An 18,583-nucleotide genomic window follows, 5' to 3' on the forward strand; every position below is an offset into this window, starting at 1 on the left:
CATATGGAGGTGAGCACCTGGGTCCCAGGCCTTCAGTTACCTGGGGTAGTGTGTGGAAGGAGCACTGGTCATGGTCTTTGGACATCTGGTTTCAATCCAGACCCTGCCACTCTCTAGCTGTGTGACCTTGGGCAAGTAGCTTCAGTTCTCTGGACCTCCAGCTGCCTCCTCTATAAAATAGGGGTAATATTACCAACCTTACAGGGTTGTCATGACTGGAGAAGATCATATTTATAAGAGTACCCAGAAGAGTGCTTGCCCCATAAAAGGTGCTCTGTAAATTCCTGCTTGTTCATCCACAATCTAGTGCAAGTGGGGCAGTGCCCAGAGCCATTTCCATGACCTTTTAGGCTGAGGTGCAGGTACCAAGGGGAGGTTCAGTCTGGTGGCCACCAAGCAGGCTGGAAGCAGCAAGCAACCCCTGCCCCTGTGTCCTTCACCTCCCTCTGTTTCTGCCCCTCTGTCTGTTTCTCTAACCTTGCTCTCCCCTCTCTCTCCTCACTGGTACTCCACTCCCCCTCTCACCCCAGGTATGCGGATCCTGGTGAACCTGCTTCTGGACACGCTGCCCATGCTGGGGAATGTCCTCCTGCTCTGCTTCTTCGTCTTCTTCATCTTCGGCATAATTGGCGTGCAGCTCTGGGCAGGCCTGCTGCGCAACCGTTGCTTCCTTGAGGAGAACTTCACCATGTGAGTGCAGCCCCTGCCACCAGGTCCCTTCCGGCCAGCCTTACCTGGGGCAGCAGAGTGGCAGAATCTTTTAGGGCCAGAAAGGTCTCCCCCATTGAGCACCTGGCCCCAGCTCTTATTCCCAATAGTCCAGAGAGATTAAGGGATGTACCTAAATTGAGTTGATGGTGATTTTCCACCTAAGTGAGCTCTCAAAATTGCTATCATAAAGCCCCAGTCTAAAATCTTAGATGCTGTCTTTGTTACTTAGTGCCGCCAAACAGAAATATCACAAGTAGGTGACCTTAAAGAACAGAATTTATTTTCTTACAGATGTGGAGGCTAAAAATCCAAACCAGGGTCTTGGCATGTCAATTCCTTCTGAGAGCCTCTCTCTTAGTTTCTGGTGTCTGCCGACAGTCCTTGGCAATCCTTGGCATTCCTTGGCATCCATCTTCCCCTATGTGTGTCTCTGTGTCTATTCTGCTTTTTATAACTCAGAAGTGATTAGGTTTAGGACCCATTCTACTTGGGTATGACCTAATTAACGTAACAAAGAGAAGTCTATTTCCAAACAAGATTGCATCCACTAGTATAAAAATAGCCAAAGCAAACCTATTGCTGTTGAGTTGATTCTGACTCATAATGACCCTATAGGACAGAGTAGAACTGCCCCATAGGGTTTCCAAGGAGCAGCTGGTGGATTCGAACTACCGACATTTTGGTTAGCAGCTGAACTCTTAACCACCACGCCACCCAGGTCTCCCTAAATAATTGATAAATGAATGAATGAATTTACCACCCAGAGGCAGGCTGAGAACTAGGCCACAGTTCTTTTTCCTGGACTGTGAAAGCTAGAGCTATTGTGTCCTGGTTCCTTGGTGTTTATTTCTTTGTTGTCACCTCCCAGCCTTGTCAGATGGCTCTAATCCTGTCTCAGCTGTTGCAAGGCGAATCAGGGTAAGGATGCTATTAGAAGTGCTTGGACCAGTGTTAAAGAGGAATATTCCTGCCCTTCCCCCATCCCTCCCAGGAATAATAGATGTAAATAAATGTAAAACTAGCAAGAGACCCCTAAAGGGACAATAGAAGTGAGGGATGGAACTGGGCTGTGTGATTTCCACCCCACTCTACCGCCTTCCCCAGCTCTGGATTTCATTTTTTTAAGGAAGGTGGCATTCATTTACAGACCCTACTGGGCTGGGGATGGCTGATGGTTGCCCGAAGAAGGAGGTCAGCAAAGTTCAGGACTGGGTGGAGATCAAGGCCAAGGTCACCCCAGGCCAGTGGGACAGGTTCCCTAGACGTGAGGCCTTACTGGATGAATAGGCATCACTGTTCCCGGTGTAGACGAGGAGATGGAAGCTAACAGGGGAGAATGTTTTGTTCAAGGTCACACAGCTTGGCATAGTCTGGGCTGGAATTAGAACCCAGGCTGCCAAGCTCCAGAGCCCCGTCTCCCTGCTGGACTGCCTCCCAGCTTCACATGTGCACAGAGCAACTCTCTGGGTGGATCCGCCCCTCGGGACACCCCAAATGTTCGGTTCAGGGGTTCTTGATGAGCGCAGAATCAAATCAGGACAATGTCACCCAGCTAGGCAGTGGCAGGATCCAAATCTGAGCCCAGGGCAGTGTGTCCTTTCTTCAAATACTGCCTAGACATTTAAATGTACACACATGAGCGTGTACACACCACAAGATTTGTAAACACGTGAATTACTTGGCAATGTGTCTTGAATGTGTTTTCATACCAATGTTTCCCATTCCATAGATGAAGCAAAATTCATCTAGCCAAGCCCCCTCTGATGGTTCTTGAGGGGGATTCCAATCTGTTGCTCTTACATATGAGGCTGCAGTGAGCATCCAAGTACATGTCTGACGTTTTCGTACGTGTGTGATCCATAGCTAGAATTGAAATTGCTAGTCAAAGTGTATGTCCATTTTTTCCACTTTACTATTGAACTATAAATTACAGACACAACTCTTAAGTGTGCAGCTCAGTGAAGTTTTACTTGTGATTGTTGTTGTTCTTAGGTGCTGTTGAGTTGGTTCTGACTCATAGCAACCCTGTGCACAACAGAACGGAAGACTGCTGGGTCAGGCACCATCCTCACAATCAGTGTTATGCTTGAGTCCATCGTTGCAGCCACTGTGTCAGTCCATCTCGTTGAAGGTCTTCCTCTTTTTCGCTGACCCTCTATTTTACCAAGCATGATGTCCGTCTCCAGGGACTGGTCCCTCCTGATAACGTGTCCAAAGTACAGGCGACAAAGTCTCACCATCCTTGCTTCTAAGGAGCATTCTGGTTGTACTTCTTCCAAGACAGATTTGTTTGCTCTTCTGACAGTCCATGGTATATTCAACATTCTTCACCAACACTGTAATTCAAAGGCATCATTTCTTCTTCTGTCTTCCTTATTCGTTGTCCAACTTTCACATGCATGCGAGGCGATTGAAAATAGTGTGGCTTGGATCAGGCGCACCTTAGTCATCAAGGTGACATCTTTGCTTTTCAACGCTTTAAAGAGGTCTTTTGCAGAAGATTTGCCCAAGACTGATTTCTGTGAGGTGGAGGCCAGATATACCTCAACTTTCCAACCTTTTTACTAGTTCTGACACCACTTGTCCCTCCCATAGCAATCTCTACTTTTCTACTGGGTTTGATAATTCGTTGCAGTGGCCACACAGAACTCACAGACAATACTCACGATTATGGGGTTTATTAAGGAAGTAACAGGTTATAATTCAGGATCAGGATCAACTTGGAAGTAACAGGAACAATTCAGGATACAGGATAAAGTTTGTCAGTTAGGATAGCTTCCAACCCCTCAGCTCTTTCTAGTAGATTTTGCCTTGTTCTCAGCCTCTGCCCACTCAAGCCTAGCCTCTGCCCTGCTAGGGCCAGTGATACAAATCTTTAGCTCTGCTGATAAGTGCCCAGAGGCACCCCACTCCTCCAGGAAGACTCCTACCCTAAGGCTCCCAGCTGTCTCACCCCGTGGGTTGACAAGGCTAGCCTGCCAATCCCATGCTGTTGCTGTCTCATGCTGCTGCCATCTTGTGCAGATGCTATTTCCAGTGTTACAGCTTTCCAGCGTTACAGCTCTCCAGTATTACAGCTCTCTGTCTCCTGGGTCTAGGAGGTTCTCAGCACAGGCACCCTGGGTCTAAAGGACATGCTCTGCTCCTGGCTCTTCTTATTGATGGTAATAATGTCCCCCTTCAGCCTCTGGGATTGGCTCTTTTTAAGCCTAATGAGATGGCAAAACTGATCAATCCCCTATGTGGGCCACAGGCACCTTATTTGCATATCCGAGCCAATCCTGGCAAGAATTTTACATACCTTTTTTACATAGTCCCATTCAATCATTTAATGGGAGTTACAAGATCATGGCTAGAAGGACCATGTAAAAACAATTCTCTGAACCACAGATATAAGCATTTTTTCTTTTGGGTAAACACCCAGGAGTGGAACTTCTGGGTTAAGTGTTTGCATATGTTTAGCATTAGTAGATTTTGTTGACAAGTTCTCCAAAATGGTTGCATTAAATATCCCCTAGCAAAGTATGAGAGTTCTAGTTGCTCCACATCCTTGACAACACTTGGTATTGTCAGTTCCTTTCATTTTAACCATTCTGGTGGGGTGTACTGGTATCTTATTGTGGCTTTAATTTGCATTTCCCTGATGACTAATGATGATAAACACCTTTTCATGTATTTGTTAGCCATCTGTATATCCTCTTGTGAAGTGTCTAAGTCTTTTGTCCACTTTTAAATTGGATTGTCTTTTTTTTTCCTTATCTGTCTGTAATAGTTCTTTACATATTCTGAATGAGTCCTTTGTTTGATATATGTATTGCAAACATCTTATTCCAGTGTGAGTTTTCTGTTCTCACTCTCTTAATGGCATCTTTTAATGAATAGAGGCTTTTAGATGTAATGAAGTCCAATTTGTCAATCTTTTCTTTTATAGGTGATACTTTTTGTGTCCTGTTTAAGAAATCTTTTCCTAACCCAAGGTCATGAAAATATTCTTCAATGTTTTCTTTTGGAAGCTTTCTTGTTTTACCTTTTACATTTAAGTTTACAATCCATCTAAAATAATATTTATATATGTGGTTGGGGTCATAGATTTAAAAAAAAATAAAAGGATATTCAATTGATCCAGTACCATTTATAGAAAAGCTTATTTTTTTCCTCCACTAAATTGCATTGGTGCCTTTATTAGAATCAAGTGACCCTATGTATTTTTGGGTGGAATGTATATATTTTAATAGTTCATGAATGTTGCCAAATTATATTCTAACATGGTTGTATCAATTTGCCCTTAAACTAACAGGTATGAGAGTGTCTGTTTCCACATACCCTTTCTCACACTTGATATTATCAACCCTTAAATACTTGCCATTCAGATGGATATAAAATTTTTATTTTTGTTTGCATTTTCCTGTTATTAGTAAGGTGAGCATCTTTTCTTATAAGTTGGCCATTTTTATTTTTGCTCTTATCTTTTGTTCTTTTTTTTTCCTTCATGGATTATTTTTCTTTTTCTTATTGATTTATAGGAGATTTTTAAATACACTTATATCTGTTACATAAATTGCAAATACTACATTCTGGAGGACAGCAGGCTAAGCCTGTGGGCCAAATCAGGCCCACCGCATTTTTGTAAATGCAGTTTTATTGGAATACACCATGCCCCCTTGTTTATCTGTTGCCTATGACAGTTTTCATGTTACTACAGCAGAACTGAGTAATTGTGATGGCAACAATGCTGTCTGCAAAAATATTTACTGTCTGGCCCTTTACAGAAAAAGTTTGCCCACCTCTGCTTTATTCCAATCTACTGCTTATCTTTTTACTTTGTGTGATATATTTTGTCTCACAGAAAATTTACATTTACAAAATTACATAGCAAATTTGTAGGTGGTCAATCCTATAGACCTTTTCCTTTATAAAATTTGGATTTTGTGTCTTATCCAGGAAGGCCTTACCTACTCTAAGTTAACAAAAATATTTCATATTTTCTTGTAATATTTTTGTGATTATGCTTGTTGCATTTATGTTCTTTAACCCACCAAGAGTTTATCATTTTTAATTTTATAGTATATTTTACTTAACCAAATATATTCAACTTATTATTATTTCAATGTGCAATCAATATAAAAAATTAATAATAATATAATTTGCATTTTTTTGGGTCCAAGTTTTCAAGAAAATTATTTTTGTTTACAGTGTGAGGTAGGGATCTAACTTAATTATTTTCTAAATGGATAGCAATTGTCCCAGTGCCATTTATTTACTAGATGTGTCTTTGTAATATATTAAGTTCTTCTTTATACATGGGTTTTTCTATGCACTGTATAGTATTCCACTAATCTTTCTGTCCCTTTTACAATACCACAATATATTAATAATTGTATTTGTAGTTGTATAGTATTTTTCTCTCTAGTGGGACTGTTCTCCACTCATCTTTCTTCTTTTTAAAAAATTGTCTTGGCTATTCGCTCATCCAGATAAATCATAGAACCATCTGGCCAGGTTCCACAGACAAAAATCATGTTGGGACTTTAATTGAGATTGGAGTGAATTATAGATTAACTCTACAAGATGGGCAGGGTGGGGTCTTTCATCTCCGTTTTACAAATGAGTAAATCAGGGTCCAGAGAGGGGAAATGACCAGCCCAAGTTCACACAGCTGGGAAGGGATGGAACAAGCAGAGAAGCTGACCCTCATCTGCCAGATCCATAAAATTCAGCATTTGTTTATTGAGCACCCACTCTGTGCTGACCAAGAAGTGTGTGGGGACTGGGGATGCTGGGTGACTAAGACCCAGTCTTTGCCCTACATGAGCTCCTGGCTTCCAAGGGGAACTGGGCACATATGCCCCAGGAGCAATAACGGAAGTGTGTGCACAGCACAGTGAGCCCAGGATCATTCCTGCTTGAGGGTCAGAGTAGGTTCCACAGGGAGGGGCACCTTGGAACTGTACCATGATGGATCAGAAAGAATTTTTGTGAGCATGGGGAGAGGTGGGAAAGGGTGTCCCAGGCAGGGGGAACGGCATATGCAAAGGCCTGGAGGCATGAAAGGGCTTGTTGGGCCAGTTCTGCCACACTGCAGGCCTCTCCCCATCAGGTCCTCTTGGCAGTGACCCCTTCCCATCTCTTTTACCCACTCCCGCCCCCTGTACAGACAAGGAGATGTGGTCCTTCCCCCCTATTACCAGCCGGAGGAAGATGACGAGATGCCCTTCATCTGCTCCTTGTCGGGGGACAATGGCATCATGGGCTGCCATGAGATCCCCCCACTCAAGGAGCAGGGCCGGGAGTGCTGCCTGTCCAAGGATGACGTCTATGACTTTGGGACGGGGCGCCAGGACCTCAACGCCAGCGGCCTCTGTGTCAACTGGAACCGCTACTACAACGTGTGCCGCACAGGCAGTGCCAACCCCCACAAAGGTGCCATCAACTTTGACAACATCGGCTACGCCTGGATTGTCATCTTCCAGGTGAGGCCACTTAGGCCCAGGCCGGCTCCGCTGCTGTGTGGCGGACCCCACCTCGAGGGCAGGATGCGGGGTGACCATGGTGTGCTGGCAGAGCTCGGTGCTAAATGTTTGCCACCCCATTTCATTTGAATTTGCTCAACTTGCTGGCACAACAGACATTACCATGCCCACTTTATAGACAGAGAAACTGAGGTTCAAAGACAAAGGAGGTGAGCTACTTGGCCAAGGGTCATGTGATTATCAAATGGCCAAATCTGGATTTAACCTAGGTCTGGGTGATCCAAAAGCCTAAGCTCTTTGAGGACTCCCATGTTGCTTGGGGCATGTAGGTCCCAGCAGGGGGGTCTGTTCACAGAGAGGTAGGACTGAAGTTCTGTTGGAAGGGCTGGCCAGAGCAAGGCAGGGGCCATGGGGAGGAGGGACATTCCTGGTGGAGGTGACAGCCTTTGCAAGGGCCTGGGTACAGGAAGGCCATGGGGACATGCAGGGAGCACCGAGGAGCTCCGCTTATCTGGAGTGGTGGGCAGGGGCTCTTGAACATTTGTTTGAGAGCAGAACACTGTAAGAAATACATTTTACCTTGTAAGTCAATGAGCATATATATATATACATATATACGTACCTTCCCAAAGCAACATTAACTTTACTACATGCAGAGTACTTTATTATATTCCATCTCATTCCATTCCACCCCACCCCATCCCACCCCATCCCACCCCACCCCATCCCACCTCATCCCATCCCATTCCATCCCATCTCACCCCATCCCATTATATCCCACCCTATTCCATCCCATGCCACCCCACTCCACCCCATCCCATCCTACCCCCATCTCATCCCATCCTACCCCCCATCTCATCCCATCTTGCCCCATCCCATCCCATCCCATCCCATGCTGTGTCCCCACCACACTGGCTTCTCGACCCACACTCTGCAGAGGAGAAGGGTGGGGTATGTTCAAGAGGCAGTGCTACAGAACTTTGGGTATCTTGCTTGAGTTCTCTGTGCCTCAGTTTTCTCATCTCTAAAATGGGAGTAAGAACAGCTCCCCGGCCATCTTGGGTGGCTGGGCTTCGGGCATGCTGGGGAGGACCCAGCTTTTGTCTCTCCCAAGGCTGCTCTGTCCCTCTCTCAGGGAAGGAGAATGGGGACAGAGTCACATCACAGTCCTTCTGGGTGGGTTTATTAGCCCCCCTTCCTGAAGAAGAAGCAGCAGAGGCTCAAAGAGGGTAAGTGGCCCAGCTGGTAAGCTGGAGCTGGAAACCAGGTCTCCCTGCTTCCAGCCCTCCGACCTGGTGTGGTGGACTAGAGCATGAGGTTTAAACTTGGGTTAAAGTCCTGGCTCCACTCCTTCCTGGCTGTGTGACGTTGGGCTTCTCCGAACCTCAGTTTTCTCATCTGTCTAATGGGGATGAGGATGCCTAGCCTGTAGGGAAACGTGAGAAGTAGTGTGTGTAAAGGTTCCTGGCACACAGTAGGGCCTCTGTGTGGGCACTTGCCTCCCTGCCTGCCTGTCTCAGGTGCTCTCCTCTTCTCCTCTGTCCCTGGCACAGGTGATCACTCTGGAAGGCTGGGTGGAGATCATGTACTATGTGATGGATGCACACTCCTTCTACAACTTCATCTACTTTATTCTGCTCATCATAGTAAGTGTCAGGGAAGCCGGGGCTCTTGGACTGATTGCAAGGATCTGGCCTGGCCTCTCTGGGGGCCTATAAACCATGTGGCCAAAGAGGGGGTGTTTGGGAGTCCTCAGGGAGCCCCCACCATTGTCAGGAAAGATCCAGAGTGGAGGGAGCACAGGGGTGATTTTCAAAGGCGTCTGACCAGTGGGTGATTGAAGGGACTCGTTGTGGCAGGTGCTGGAAGCATCCATCACTTTCAGTTGCCTCCATTTCTCATTTCTGGGCATTTATCTCTGCCTGGGTGCTCTTGCTGACGTTTCTATGCTTTGTTGTCTCGATGAGCACATTCTTCCATGACCTGAGTCATGGAGGCCCCCCCGAGTGGAAGCCTCCTGTGGGCCAGCTCATCCCTCTGTCCCTGGGGCCAAGGCCTCTCCCAGGCAGGGTATGGAGAGAGGAGGCCCACCTGGTAGTGACCTGGGGGACCCCCTGGAATTCTCAATGGGGTACAGACTTCTAGCTCTCAGGCAGCTCTGCCTCATAGGGGGTGCTAGAGACGGAGGCATGGTTTGACCACAGAGCAGGGCCCCCTTCCCGCCAGTGCCCCCCACGTCCCCCACGCTCTCTCCCCGAGCCAGGCTCATCCACTGGTCATGCCTGACTGCAGCTTCAGCCATGGCACAGTCCCCAAATATCAAGGTGATTCACATCCTGGAGAGTGCTGCAGACTCCTGCTGCTGCAGAGCTGGGTTTGCTGGCTTCCTGGTGGCGGGAGAGGGCACGCTTGGCCCTCTGGGGCAGCGCCCTGTCCTGGACTGGTGGGCATTGACCTGGGGGTCAGGACAAGCTGCCAGGTGACCTGAGATGCACCTGCAGTTGATACAGCCCCGCTGCTCTTCTGGGGAGGCGGGGGCCTTGGCCCATAAAGACACGCCACAGATAAAAGGAGAGGGGTCCAGGTTTTGTTTGGCTTCCCCATCCATTCACTCACTTATCCATACATTGGAGCATTCAGGTAAGACCACGCTCTGCACCAGGCCTGAGCTGAGTCCCAGGAGCAGAGCGGAATTAGGCTTGGTCCTGCCCTCAGGGAGCTCTCGGGCTCATGGGATGGTGGGCTGCCAGGAACCAGTGACCACACAGCATCTTAGGTACCATGACAGAGGCTGGGGAGCCCAGAGAAGGCCCCTGGCTCAGCCTGGAGGAGGGACGGGGAGGTGAGGGGTTTCCTAAAGGAGGTGATGCCAGAGCCTTAGAGGCTCAGGGGGCAGCAGGGAAAGAGGCTTCTGGGTGGGGGGCAGCTTGCAGAGACCCTGCAGCCACAGAACTCTACAGTGGCGGGACTGCAAACTACGAGGGTGGCGTGAGGAGCCTGGAATTGCAGGAGGGGGGCGGCAAGGCATTCTCCTGGTGGAGTTCAGGGTGGGGGTCTAGAGTGGTGAACTCACAGCAGATCTTGGGCAGGCCCCTGAGCTCTCAGGGCTCCCCGTGAAGTGGGGCTCAGTGATGGCACCTAGTGCATGGGCACTGGGGGCTAGATGAGATGGCGCCTGAAGTGTGTGCAGCCCCTGGCCCATCGTAAGAGCTCAGTAAATGTGACCCACTACTAGTACTGCTGCTACTGCTGGGTCGCAGGCGGCCCTGGCCCAGGAGAAAGGGTGCCAGTGGGAGGTGGAGGATGCAGAGTTCCTCCGGAGAGCAGAGCCTGAACAACCACGCTCTCATTTTGCCCCACCACCCTGACCCTGCCGGGTGTGGCCTGTTTCACAGGGAGGACCCTGAACCCCAGACAGACCAGGTGCCTGGCCTGGGCCACACAGCTGGTGAGCGGTCCTTGGCCCTCCCACCCATGTCCCCAGTGTGCCTTCTGATTGGAAAAATCCTAAGCTCATCTTGTCAAACCTCCCATTTTACAGATGGGGAAACGGAGGACCAGAGGGGAGAGGGACGTGCCCAGCAGAGGCAGGGCTGGGATAGAAGCCTGACAGGTGTGAGCTCTCCGGGGGCAGGGTCTGTGACCCCTCCCACAGGCCTAGTGCAGAGAGGGTCTCCTGGAAATGCTCATTAAACAAATGACTGAGTGAGAGAGAGGGAAAAGTGATGTGTCTTCTTACCCGAGAGGCAGGGGATTGTCCCAGAGTCTTCTGGACCAGGCTGCCCCCAAACACACCTCCAGGATCCCAGCTCCCCAGGCATGCTAGGGTGGCGGGAGGAGGGAAGGCAAATCAGCAGACCGGGCTGTGGCCTGCAGGCCTCCCCACAGGCAGCTTGGAAAAGTATGAAAAGCCACACTCTCCTGGCTTGCCGGCCACGGAACCTGCTCAAAGGCCCAGCAGCCGCCTGGGAAGGGCCTGCGCTCAGGAAATCAGGGCAGGGCGTGCTTTGCCTGGGTGGGACCCTGGCAGTGTGGGTGGGGTGGGGGGGTCTCTTCCCTGGATCCCAGCCTTGGCCACAGCCTGGGGACAACGCGAGGTGACAGGATCCTTAGTACTAACTGGAGCAGCCTTGCCCCACTCTCCCCATCCAAGCACAAATAAAGCCATGCAGGAAACTCTTTCTGAGGGAAGCTTCTGTTCTTGTCCAGAGGCCCAGATGAGGCCTGGGGTCAAAGCCAGGGAGAGGGCAGGGCAGAGGCAGGACTCAGGCCTGGGGAACCAAGAGGGGCTGTGGCCTCTACTCTGCACCCCCAGCCTCAGGGCCGATGTCCCAGGCAGGATAGTGGCTGGGGTCAGGGCTGAGGTCTGGTCTAAGGGGAGCCGGGCCTGGGGCCTGGGCCACCGCCATCCCCAGGGCCCTCGCCTTCTCGCGGAGTGAGGCCTCAGCGATCTCTTCCTGTCCCTATCTGTGTCTCTGTGCCTCCCTGTCTCTCTGGGCCCCTCCATCCTTGCACGCTCCTCTGCTGCCCTCTCTTTGTCACTCTGCACCCCGGCCACGTGTCTGACCCCTCTGAGCCTGTCTCACTCTCTCTTGGGGTCTCTCCTTGTCTCTCTGAACCCCGACTGTCTCTCCCCGCTCTGGCCTTTGACCTCCGTTTGGTCTTTTTGTGTTGCTGCATCTGTCCCCATCCCTCCTGCTTTCTTCATTTCTGCCTCTGTCTCTCTGCTTCTCTGTCTCTACTCCTCTCTGTCTCCATCTCTCTCTCCTTGTCTCTCTCTGCCTCCCTCTCTCCATGTCTCCCTGGTGGCCCCTCACCCCCTGTTCTCCACCTGTCCCACACCCTGTCCCACTCTGTCCTTGTCCCTGTCCTCTCCTCCCGTTGGTCACAGGTGGGCTCCTTCTTCATGATCAACCTGTGCCTCGTTGTCATAGCGACCCAGTTCTCGGAGACCAAGCAGCGGGAGCACCGGCTGATGCTGGAGCAGCGGCAGCGCTACCTGTCCTCCAGTACGGTGGCCAGCTACGCCGAGCCGGGTGACTGCTACGAGGAGATCTTCCAGTATGTCTGCCACATCCTGCGCAAGGCCAAGCGCCGCGCCCTGGGCCTCTACCAGGCCCTGCAGAGCCGGGGCCAGGCCCTAGCTCCAGAGGCACCCACCCCCGCCAAGTCCGGGCCCCACACCAAGGAGCCCAGGCACTACAGTAAGTGACCCTGCCAACCCCCGCCTCCACGCAGGTATTGTGCATTGTAAACACGAGAGTCAGAAAGGGCAGTGTTTGCAAAGGTTTCATATCTTCGCAAAACCAAACCCACTGCCGTAGAGTCGATTCTGACTCCCAGCGACCCTATAGGACAGAGTAGGACTGCCCCATATGTCCTAGGCTGTAGTCTTTACGGAAGCAGACTGCCACATCTTTCTCCCATGGAGTGGCCAGTGGGTTCAAACCGCCCACCTTTCTGTTAGCAGCCAAGCGCTTTAATCGCTGCACCACCAGTGCATATCTCCCCAGAACGAGAGAAAAGCCCAGAAGTTCAGAACTCCACATCTTCATTCCATGCTCAAGTGTTTCCTTTACAGTCCCCCGTGAGTGCCAGTCCTCATGCCTTCCACCCTCTTTCCCTTCTCCCCATCACAGCCGGGCCTGCCCAGGCTAGCTCGGGGGGGTAGCAGCTCAGACATGGCCCTTGCCCAGGAGAATCGCACTGCCAGTCCCTGTGTGCGCCCTGCCCCTGGGTCACACCCAGAAGAAATGAGCACTTCTCTGACCTCAGTCTCGTAACACTCTAAATTCCCCAGTCTCGGTTCCTGCTGCTGCTGCCTAGCTTGCTAGCACCCTGAGCCAGACGGGGGGTGCTTGAAATAAAGGGACCTGTGGGCCTGCCCCCCAGGTGTGTGGGCATGTTGGGGACACGCACCACCTTGTGGTCTGTGGTTGTTTCTGAGAGTTAGCCCTTTAGGCTTGGAAAGGGCTTTCCCACTGGTTTTCTCATCTGTTCCAGACGGCAGTCCCGAGAGGGAAGCAGAGTGAGAAATATTTATCCCCAGTTTTCAGATGGGAAAACTAAGGTCCAGGGAGATGAAGGGAGTCACAGAAGGTCCCACAGAGTGTCAGGACAAAAACTCAGGATCATGGAATGTCAGAGGTGACAGAGGATCTATGTGGGCCTCAGGCTCCTCACCTGTAAAGTGGGGATAAAAGGACCCCCTCCCCCAGCACGTGGCGCACGCACAGTGGGAGTTAGCCACCCGAGGCCCTGCTATGGAAAGTCCTTTTCTCCCAGCTCTCGTGTTCTGGGAATTTGAGATTACTGGAAGGCAAATTCATCCTCAGAGCTGCCACCCACCCTCACCAGGCGCCAGCCGTCAGGCCTGGCCTTGGAGGAGGCTCCAGGTGGCCCGTGGGCTGGCCCAGCACGCGGACGGAGGAGTTGGGGTCTGGGCATGGCTGGCACCCCGAGTTCCTGGATGATGCAGGGGAGGGGTGTTTACTCCAAGGGGCTTCCTGCTGCCGCCCACCACACCACCCTCTCCCGGGAACATGTACGCAGGGAAGTCCCGGCAGGGGGGCTTCTAGAGGGAGGCCTTGGCCCCCTGGTTCCTGGGCCTCCGTGCCTCCTCCCTTCCCTGGGAAACGGGTGTCAGGAACACAGCCCCACAGACAGGTGGGCGAAGTGCGGCCCAGGGGTGGGAAGGGCTTTGGCCCATCTTCCAGAGACTGAGGTGGGGCAGACCCCCGGCTTCTGGGCAGTGAGACAGCCACAGGGCCTTGTCCAGGGCATCGGGAGATATCTGGAGGCAAATATGGAAGTGAAGGGTAGGTGGCCCAGGCTTTTCTATTCCTTGAATGTTGTTTTTTTTCTGCTTATACAAGCAAAACGTGTTTACTCTAGAAAATATACAAAAATATAAAGAAGAAATAAAACCAGCTTCAATCCCACCACCCAGAGAGAAGCCTCTCTTAGCCTGTTTGCAATGGTTCACAGATCACAGGCTTCTCCTGCCAGTCCCGGGCCGTGGCGGGGATTCAAACTCTGCCCGCCTGCTCCCCCAGGAGCCAGCCTGATGGCCACTCCAATGGAGGGAAGTCCTGGGGCTCCTAGATGAGAGTTTGCCCCCTCCCCCGGCGCTGTGCCTCCTTCCTTCGGGGGAAGCAACAAGTCTACGTACAGGTGGGAGGAGTGAGGACCACCAAGGTCACCTTGGCTTCCTGTGAGGGGACGTCCGCCCCCACACCTGCCTAGTTCTTTCTGAAGCTCCTTCCTGTCCATTCCCCAAACTCCAGGACATCAGCAAGCAGGACCGTGAGGAGGGGCTAAGGTTCCAGGAGGGTCTGTTCAATGACTAACCCAGGAAATGACGAAGCAGCATCAGTTAGTACCCGCACCAGGCACTGTTCTAGGCATATCCACGTACTGACTAACTACATCCTCACAACCACCCTAGGAGGTGGTTCCCATCCCCCTTTTACACAGGGCAGACCAATGCCCAGAGGAGCTCCTGGCCACTCTACCTCCAGGTAGGCTGGCCCCAAGCCAGGCTCATTCCAGGCACACTCCGGTTGTGTCCTAGGGTCAGGTGGGGCCGGTGTGAGTGAGTGTAAAGGCCACCTCCTCAAGACCCTAATGTGTGCCCTGAGGCTTGGGCCTGGTGTGGATGCTGACCTTGCCCTCTGTTTGCCTTTCAGAGCTGTGCCCACGACACAGCCCCCTGGACCCAACGCCGCACACGCTGGTGCAGCCCATCTCCGTCATGCTGGCTTCCGACCCCGCCTGCTGCCCCCGCTGCCAGTGTGAGGCCAGCTGGCGTGCCTCGGGCCTGGGCAGCACTGACTCGGGCCAGGAGGGCTCAGGCTCCAGGGGCTCGGGCGGGGGCTTGGATGAGGCGGAGGGGGATGGGGCCCAGAGTAGCGAAGACAGGGCCTCCTCGGGGCTGGGCAAGGAGGACGAGGAGGAGCAGGTGAACGGGGCAGCCCAGCTGTGCGGGGACGTGTGGAGGGAGATGCGTGCCAAGCTGCGAGGCATTGTGGACAGCAAGTACTTCAACCGGGGCATCATGATGGCCATCCTGGTGAACACCGTCAGCATGGGCATCGAGCACCACGAGCAGGCCAGTGTGGCAGGTGGCCGGCAGAGGGGGAGGTGGGAGGGCTGGGTGCCCAGGCCCCCGCCAGCCCCATCCAGCCTGGGCTTGTTGAACACCTACTGTGCGTCTGTCTCCTTGTCCCCCTGACTGCGCTGGGTCTGAGTCATCCAGGTGACCTCGGTGCCCAGCCCAGGGCCAAGCACAGAGGAGGGAGGTGCTCAGGGTATCTGATGAATGAATGAATGAATGAGTGAATGCATGAGTGAATGAGTGAAGCTGTGATAGGACTGGGCTGCCCAGAGGTGGGAATGAGGGAGATTGGTCTTTCCCTCCCAAGTTGCCTAGCCTGGACACCAGGGTACCCACAACCCATCTCCTGCCAGTCCCGACCAAATCTAACTTCCATTCCTCAACTTTCCATGTGACCTTTCTTATCTGACCTCCCTAAAACAGCCAGAGTGTTTTTTTCAGAGGGCCATTCTGGCAGGGCTCCCCCTTACCCCCAAGCATCCATAGCTCACCATTGTCCTAGGACACAATCTGGACCTTTCCACTCGACATTCAAGGCCCTTTGTGATCTGCCCATAGCATACCTTCACCAGGAGATGTGGCCACCTCCTGCACTGGCACCCCACTTGCACATGGCTTTTCTGACACCTCCATCCCCCCACGGCCCACGGCACTGGGGGTGACCTGAGGTGGCCCTGTGAAGGCTCCCCCATCTCCCTCCTTGGCTGACCCTGTGGCTTCTTCTGTCCTGACTCTGAGTGTGTGGGGTGCAGGGGGGTGTTGGCTGAGTTGAACGGTGCGCCCAGGCCCCTGGCCATTGGGGGTTCAGAAGTGAAAGGGGTTCAGAGAAGAGGTGGCTCAAGTGGGGGTAGTTTGTGGGGGAGGGAAGCTTCTAGGAGGTGGCAAGAACACCAGGGGGGTATACAAGAGGAGGGTATTTGTGGGGACACAGGATGGAGGAGGTTTGGGGTGGGTTAGCACAGATGTTCCAGTTCATATGTCACACCCAGGGTTGACAGCCTGGATGACGAGTCCAGTCCTGGCTTTGTTTGTAAAAACACTATTTTCTAGACCTTAGAGTCCCTGGGTGATGAGCATGGTTAAGCGCTCAAGTACTAGCGGAAAGGTTGGTGGTTCAAACTCACCCAGAGGTGCCTTGGAAGACAGGCCTGGCGATCTGCTTCTGAAAGGTCACAGCCTTGAAAACTGGGGAGCAGTTCTACTCTGCACATGTGAGGTCACCATGAGTCGGAATCAACTAGACAACAACTAACAACACAAACCAGACCCTAGGTGGCTTCCCTCCCTTAACCTGCACCCCAGCCCCATGAAGGCACCCCCATCTTGCAGCTGGTGACTCTGAGGCCCAGGGAAGGGAAGTCACAGGTCCAAGATCCCCCAGCCAGTCAGGGGCCAGATTCGAACCCACATCTTTCTGTGGCAAGACTGACTCCCCCACAGGGCTTAGGATTTCAGCATCGCCTTCACCTCCCTCTTGCCCTCTTTCTGCAGAGTTCACACCGGCCCTGGCTGCGCCCTGCGGTGTGCCACACTCATTTCCCTCGTCATTAGCTCGCCAAGTGCAGGCTCCATTCGATTAACTTAAATGCGGCCGCTGGGGCTGCTGCGACACTCTGTTTGGAGCTGCTAGTTTCCCAGTCATTCTAGCTTGATTAAAATGATCCCTGGGGAGGGCTGGCGGGGACACTGTCTGCAGGTTAACTCTGGGGAGATGGGTGGCCCAGAGCCCCCTTGCCTGGAGGCCAGCCTCTGGCCTTTGCCTGGCCCCAGCCTGCTTGGGGGTGGAGGCCTGGCTGGGCCGGCACTCCTGGGGAAGGGCCTCCAGAAAACAGCTGCTGTTGGGGTGCTGGTGCTAGTCTGGGTAGGGCAGCACCAAGAGAGGCCTGTCACATCTCTGCTACACAAGAGCTGGGCACTATCCCAGCTGGTGGCCTGCTCAAACTAGATTGTGAGAACCAATTTTCAAATACTTCGAAAATTTGCAAACCGGGTGTTAAAACAATTGGTAGCTTGAAATTGGCCATGGTGGGAGTATTTACACCATGGAAATTGACATACGCTACAAATGGAGGCTGTTTGTCAGAAGGCTGTTTGCCAAGGAGACCCACAGCCAGGGCACCTCTGTCCTCTGGGCCCAGCCTCTCCCTCTGCCTCCAGGCTCCAGCCTCCTCAGGGTCCCCTTGCCTAGTGTCTGCCCTCACACTCCATTGCCACACGCCGCCTCAGTGAGATTTTTAACCTAGGATCTGGTAACGCCTCTGTTCTATGGCACTGCAGGCATTGTATGGTACTGGAACCATCTCTCTCCCAGCGGCCCCCACTGGGAGAGGGAGGGAGGCTGTTCTTACTGGTGAGTCTTCTGCCTGTTGGCCTTGGTTTTGTCTGTGAGGCAGGTGCCTCACGTGGTGCCCTTTCCCTCATAGGGATTGGCTACTGTTTACTGAGCACCTACTAGGCGCCAGGTCCTGAGCTAGAGCAGTGCCATTGTGTCCTCACAACCACCCTTGAAGCCACTATCATCACCCTCCAACACTTTGAAGGCAAGTTAGCTGGCGCTCAGAGGTGAAACTGCTCCCCCACGGTCTGGGTTCCATCCTCGGTTCTGCTGTTGACCGGTGGGATGACCTTGGGTTTACCTTGGGAAGCCACTTGGCCTCCCTCAGCTGGTGTCCCTGTCTGTGAACGGGCCACCCACCTCCTCCTACAGAGCAGCTGGAGGCTTCCGTGCTTTGAGATGCCTGGCACATACTAGGTGCCCAATTACTAGGCATTATCCACGAATCCTTCACTTGATTCTTCCGCCACCACCGCTGGGGCGAGTTTATCATCCGTTGTTTGGAGTCTCCAAAAATTAATTAATTAAAGAAAAAGTGAGGGGGAGGGAGGATTTGAAACACGTTCTTTTTAAGGCTGCTCTGAGCCCCAGCAAGTGTTTGGCTGGGCTCTGCGCACAGCCTGCTCGTTGGCCCGCTGGTATTTTTACTGCGCTCCCTCGGCTCTCAGACACCGCTGGTGACAAGCAATCCACCCCCATGTTTATCTTGAGCAGCCTCGTCTGAGGTGGTGCCTGTGGGGAGAGGTGATCCAGGGCAGCTGAGGGAGATGTAGGGGGGGAGCAGGAGAAGTGGGGGTCCAGGCTCAGTGCCTACTGTGTACTGAGCACCTACTAAACGCCAGGTCCCGAGCTCGGTGCAGGTCAAGAAATCAAATGATGCATTGCATTGGGCAAATCTGCTACAAAAGACCTCTTTAAAGTGTTGAAAAGCAAAGATGTCACTTTAAGGAC

The 18,583-nt window shown here is 52.2% G+C and overlaps 1 protein-coding gene across 1 annotated transcript in view; it reads left to right on the top strand.

Annotated features, from left to right (window-relative positions):
* CACNA1I (calcium voltage-gated channel subunit alpha1 I) overlaps positions 1 to 18,583 on the top strand; it is a 122,565-nt gene that overhangs the window by 63,557 nt on the left and 40,425 nt on the right. The window contains exons 5-9 of the mRNA XM_004373878.1: positions 531 to 690; positions 6,866 to 7,181; positions 8,735 to 8,827; positions 12,073 to 12,385; positions 14,870 to 15,291. Of these exons, the coding sequence (XP_004373935.1) occupies positions 531 to 690; positions 6,866 to 7,181; positions 8,735 to 8,827; positions 12,073 to 12,385; positions 14,870 to 15,291 (1,304 nt within the window). The remainder of the gene's footprint in view (positions 1 to 530; positions 691 to 6,865; positions 7,182 to 8,734; positions 8,828 to 12,072; positions 12,386 to 14,869; positions 15,292 to 18,583) is intronic.

This window comes from Trichechus manatus, unplaced genomic scaffold (assembly GCF_000243295.1).
Source record: "Trichechus manatus latirostris isolate Lorelei unplaced genomic scaffold, TriManLat1.0 scaffold00027, whole genome shotgun sequence".
Lineage (NCBI taxonomy): Eukaryota > Metazoa > Chordata > Mammalia > Sirenia > Trichechidae > Trichechus > Trichechus manatus.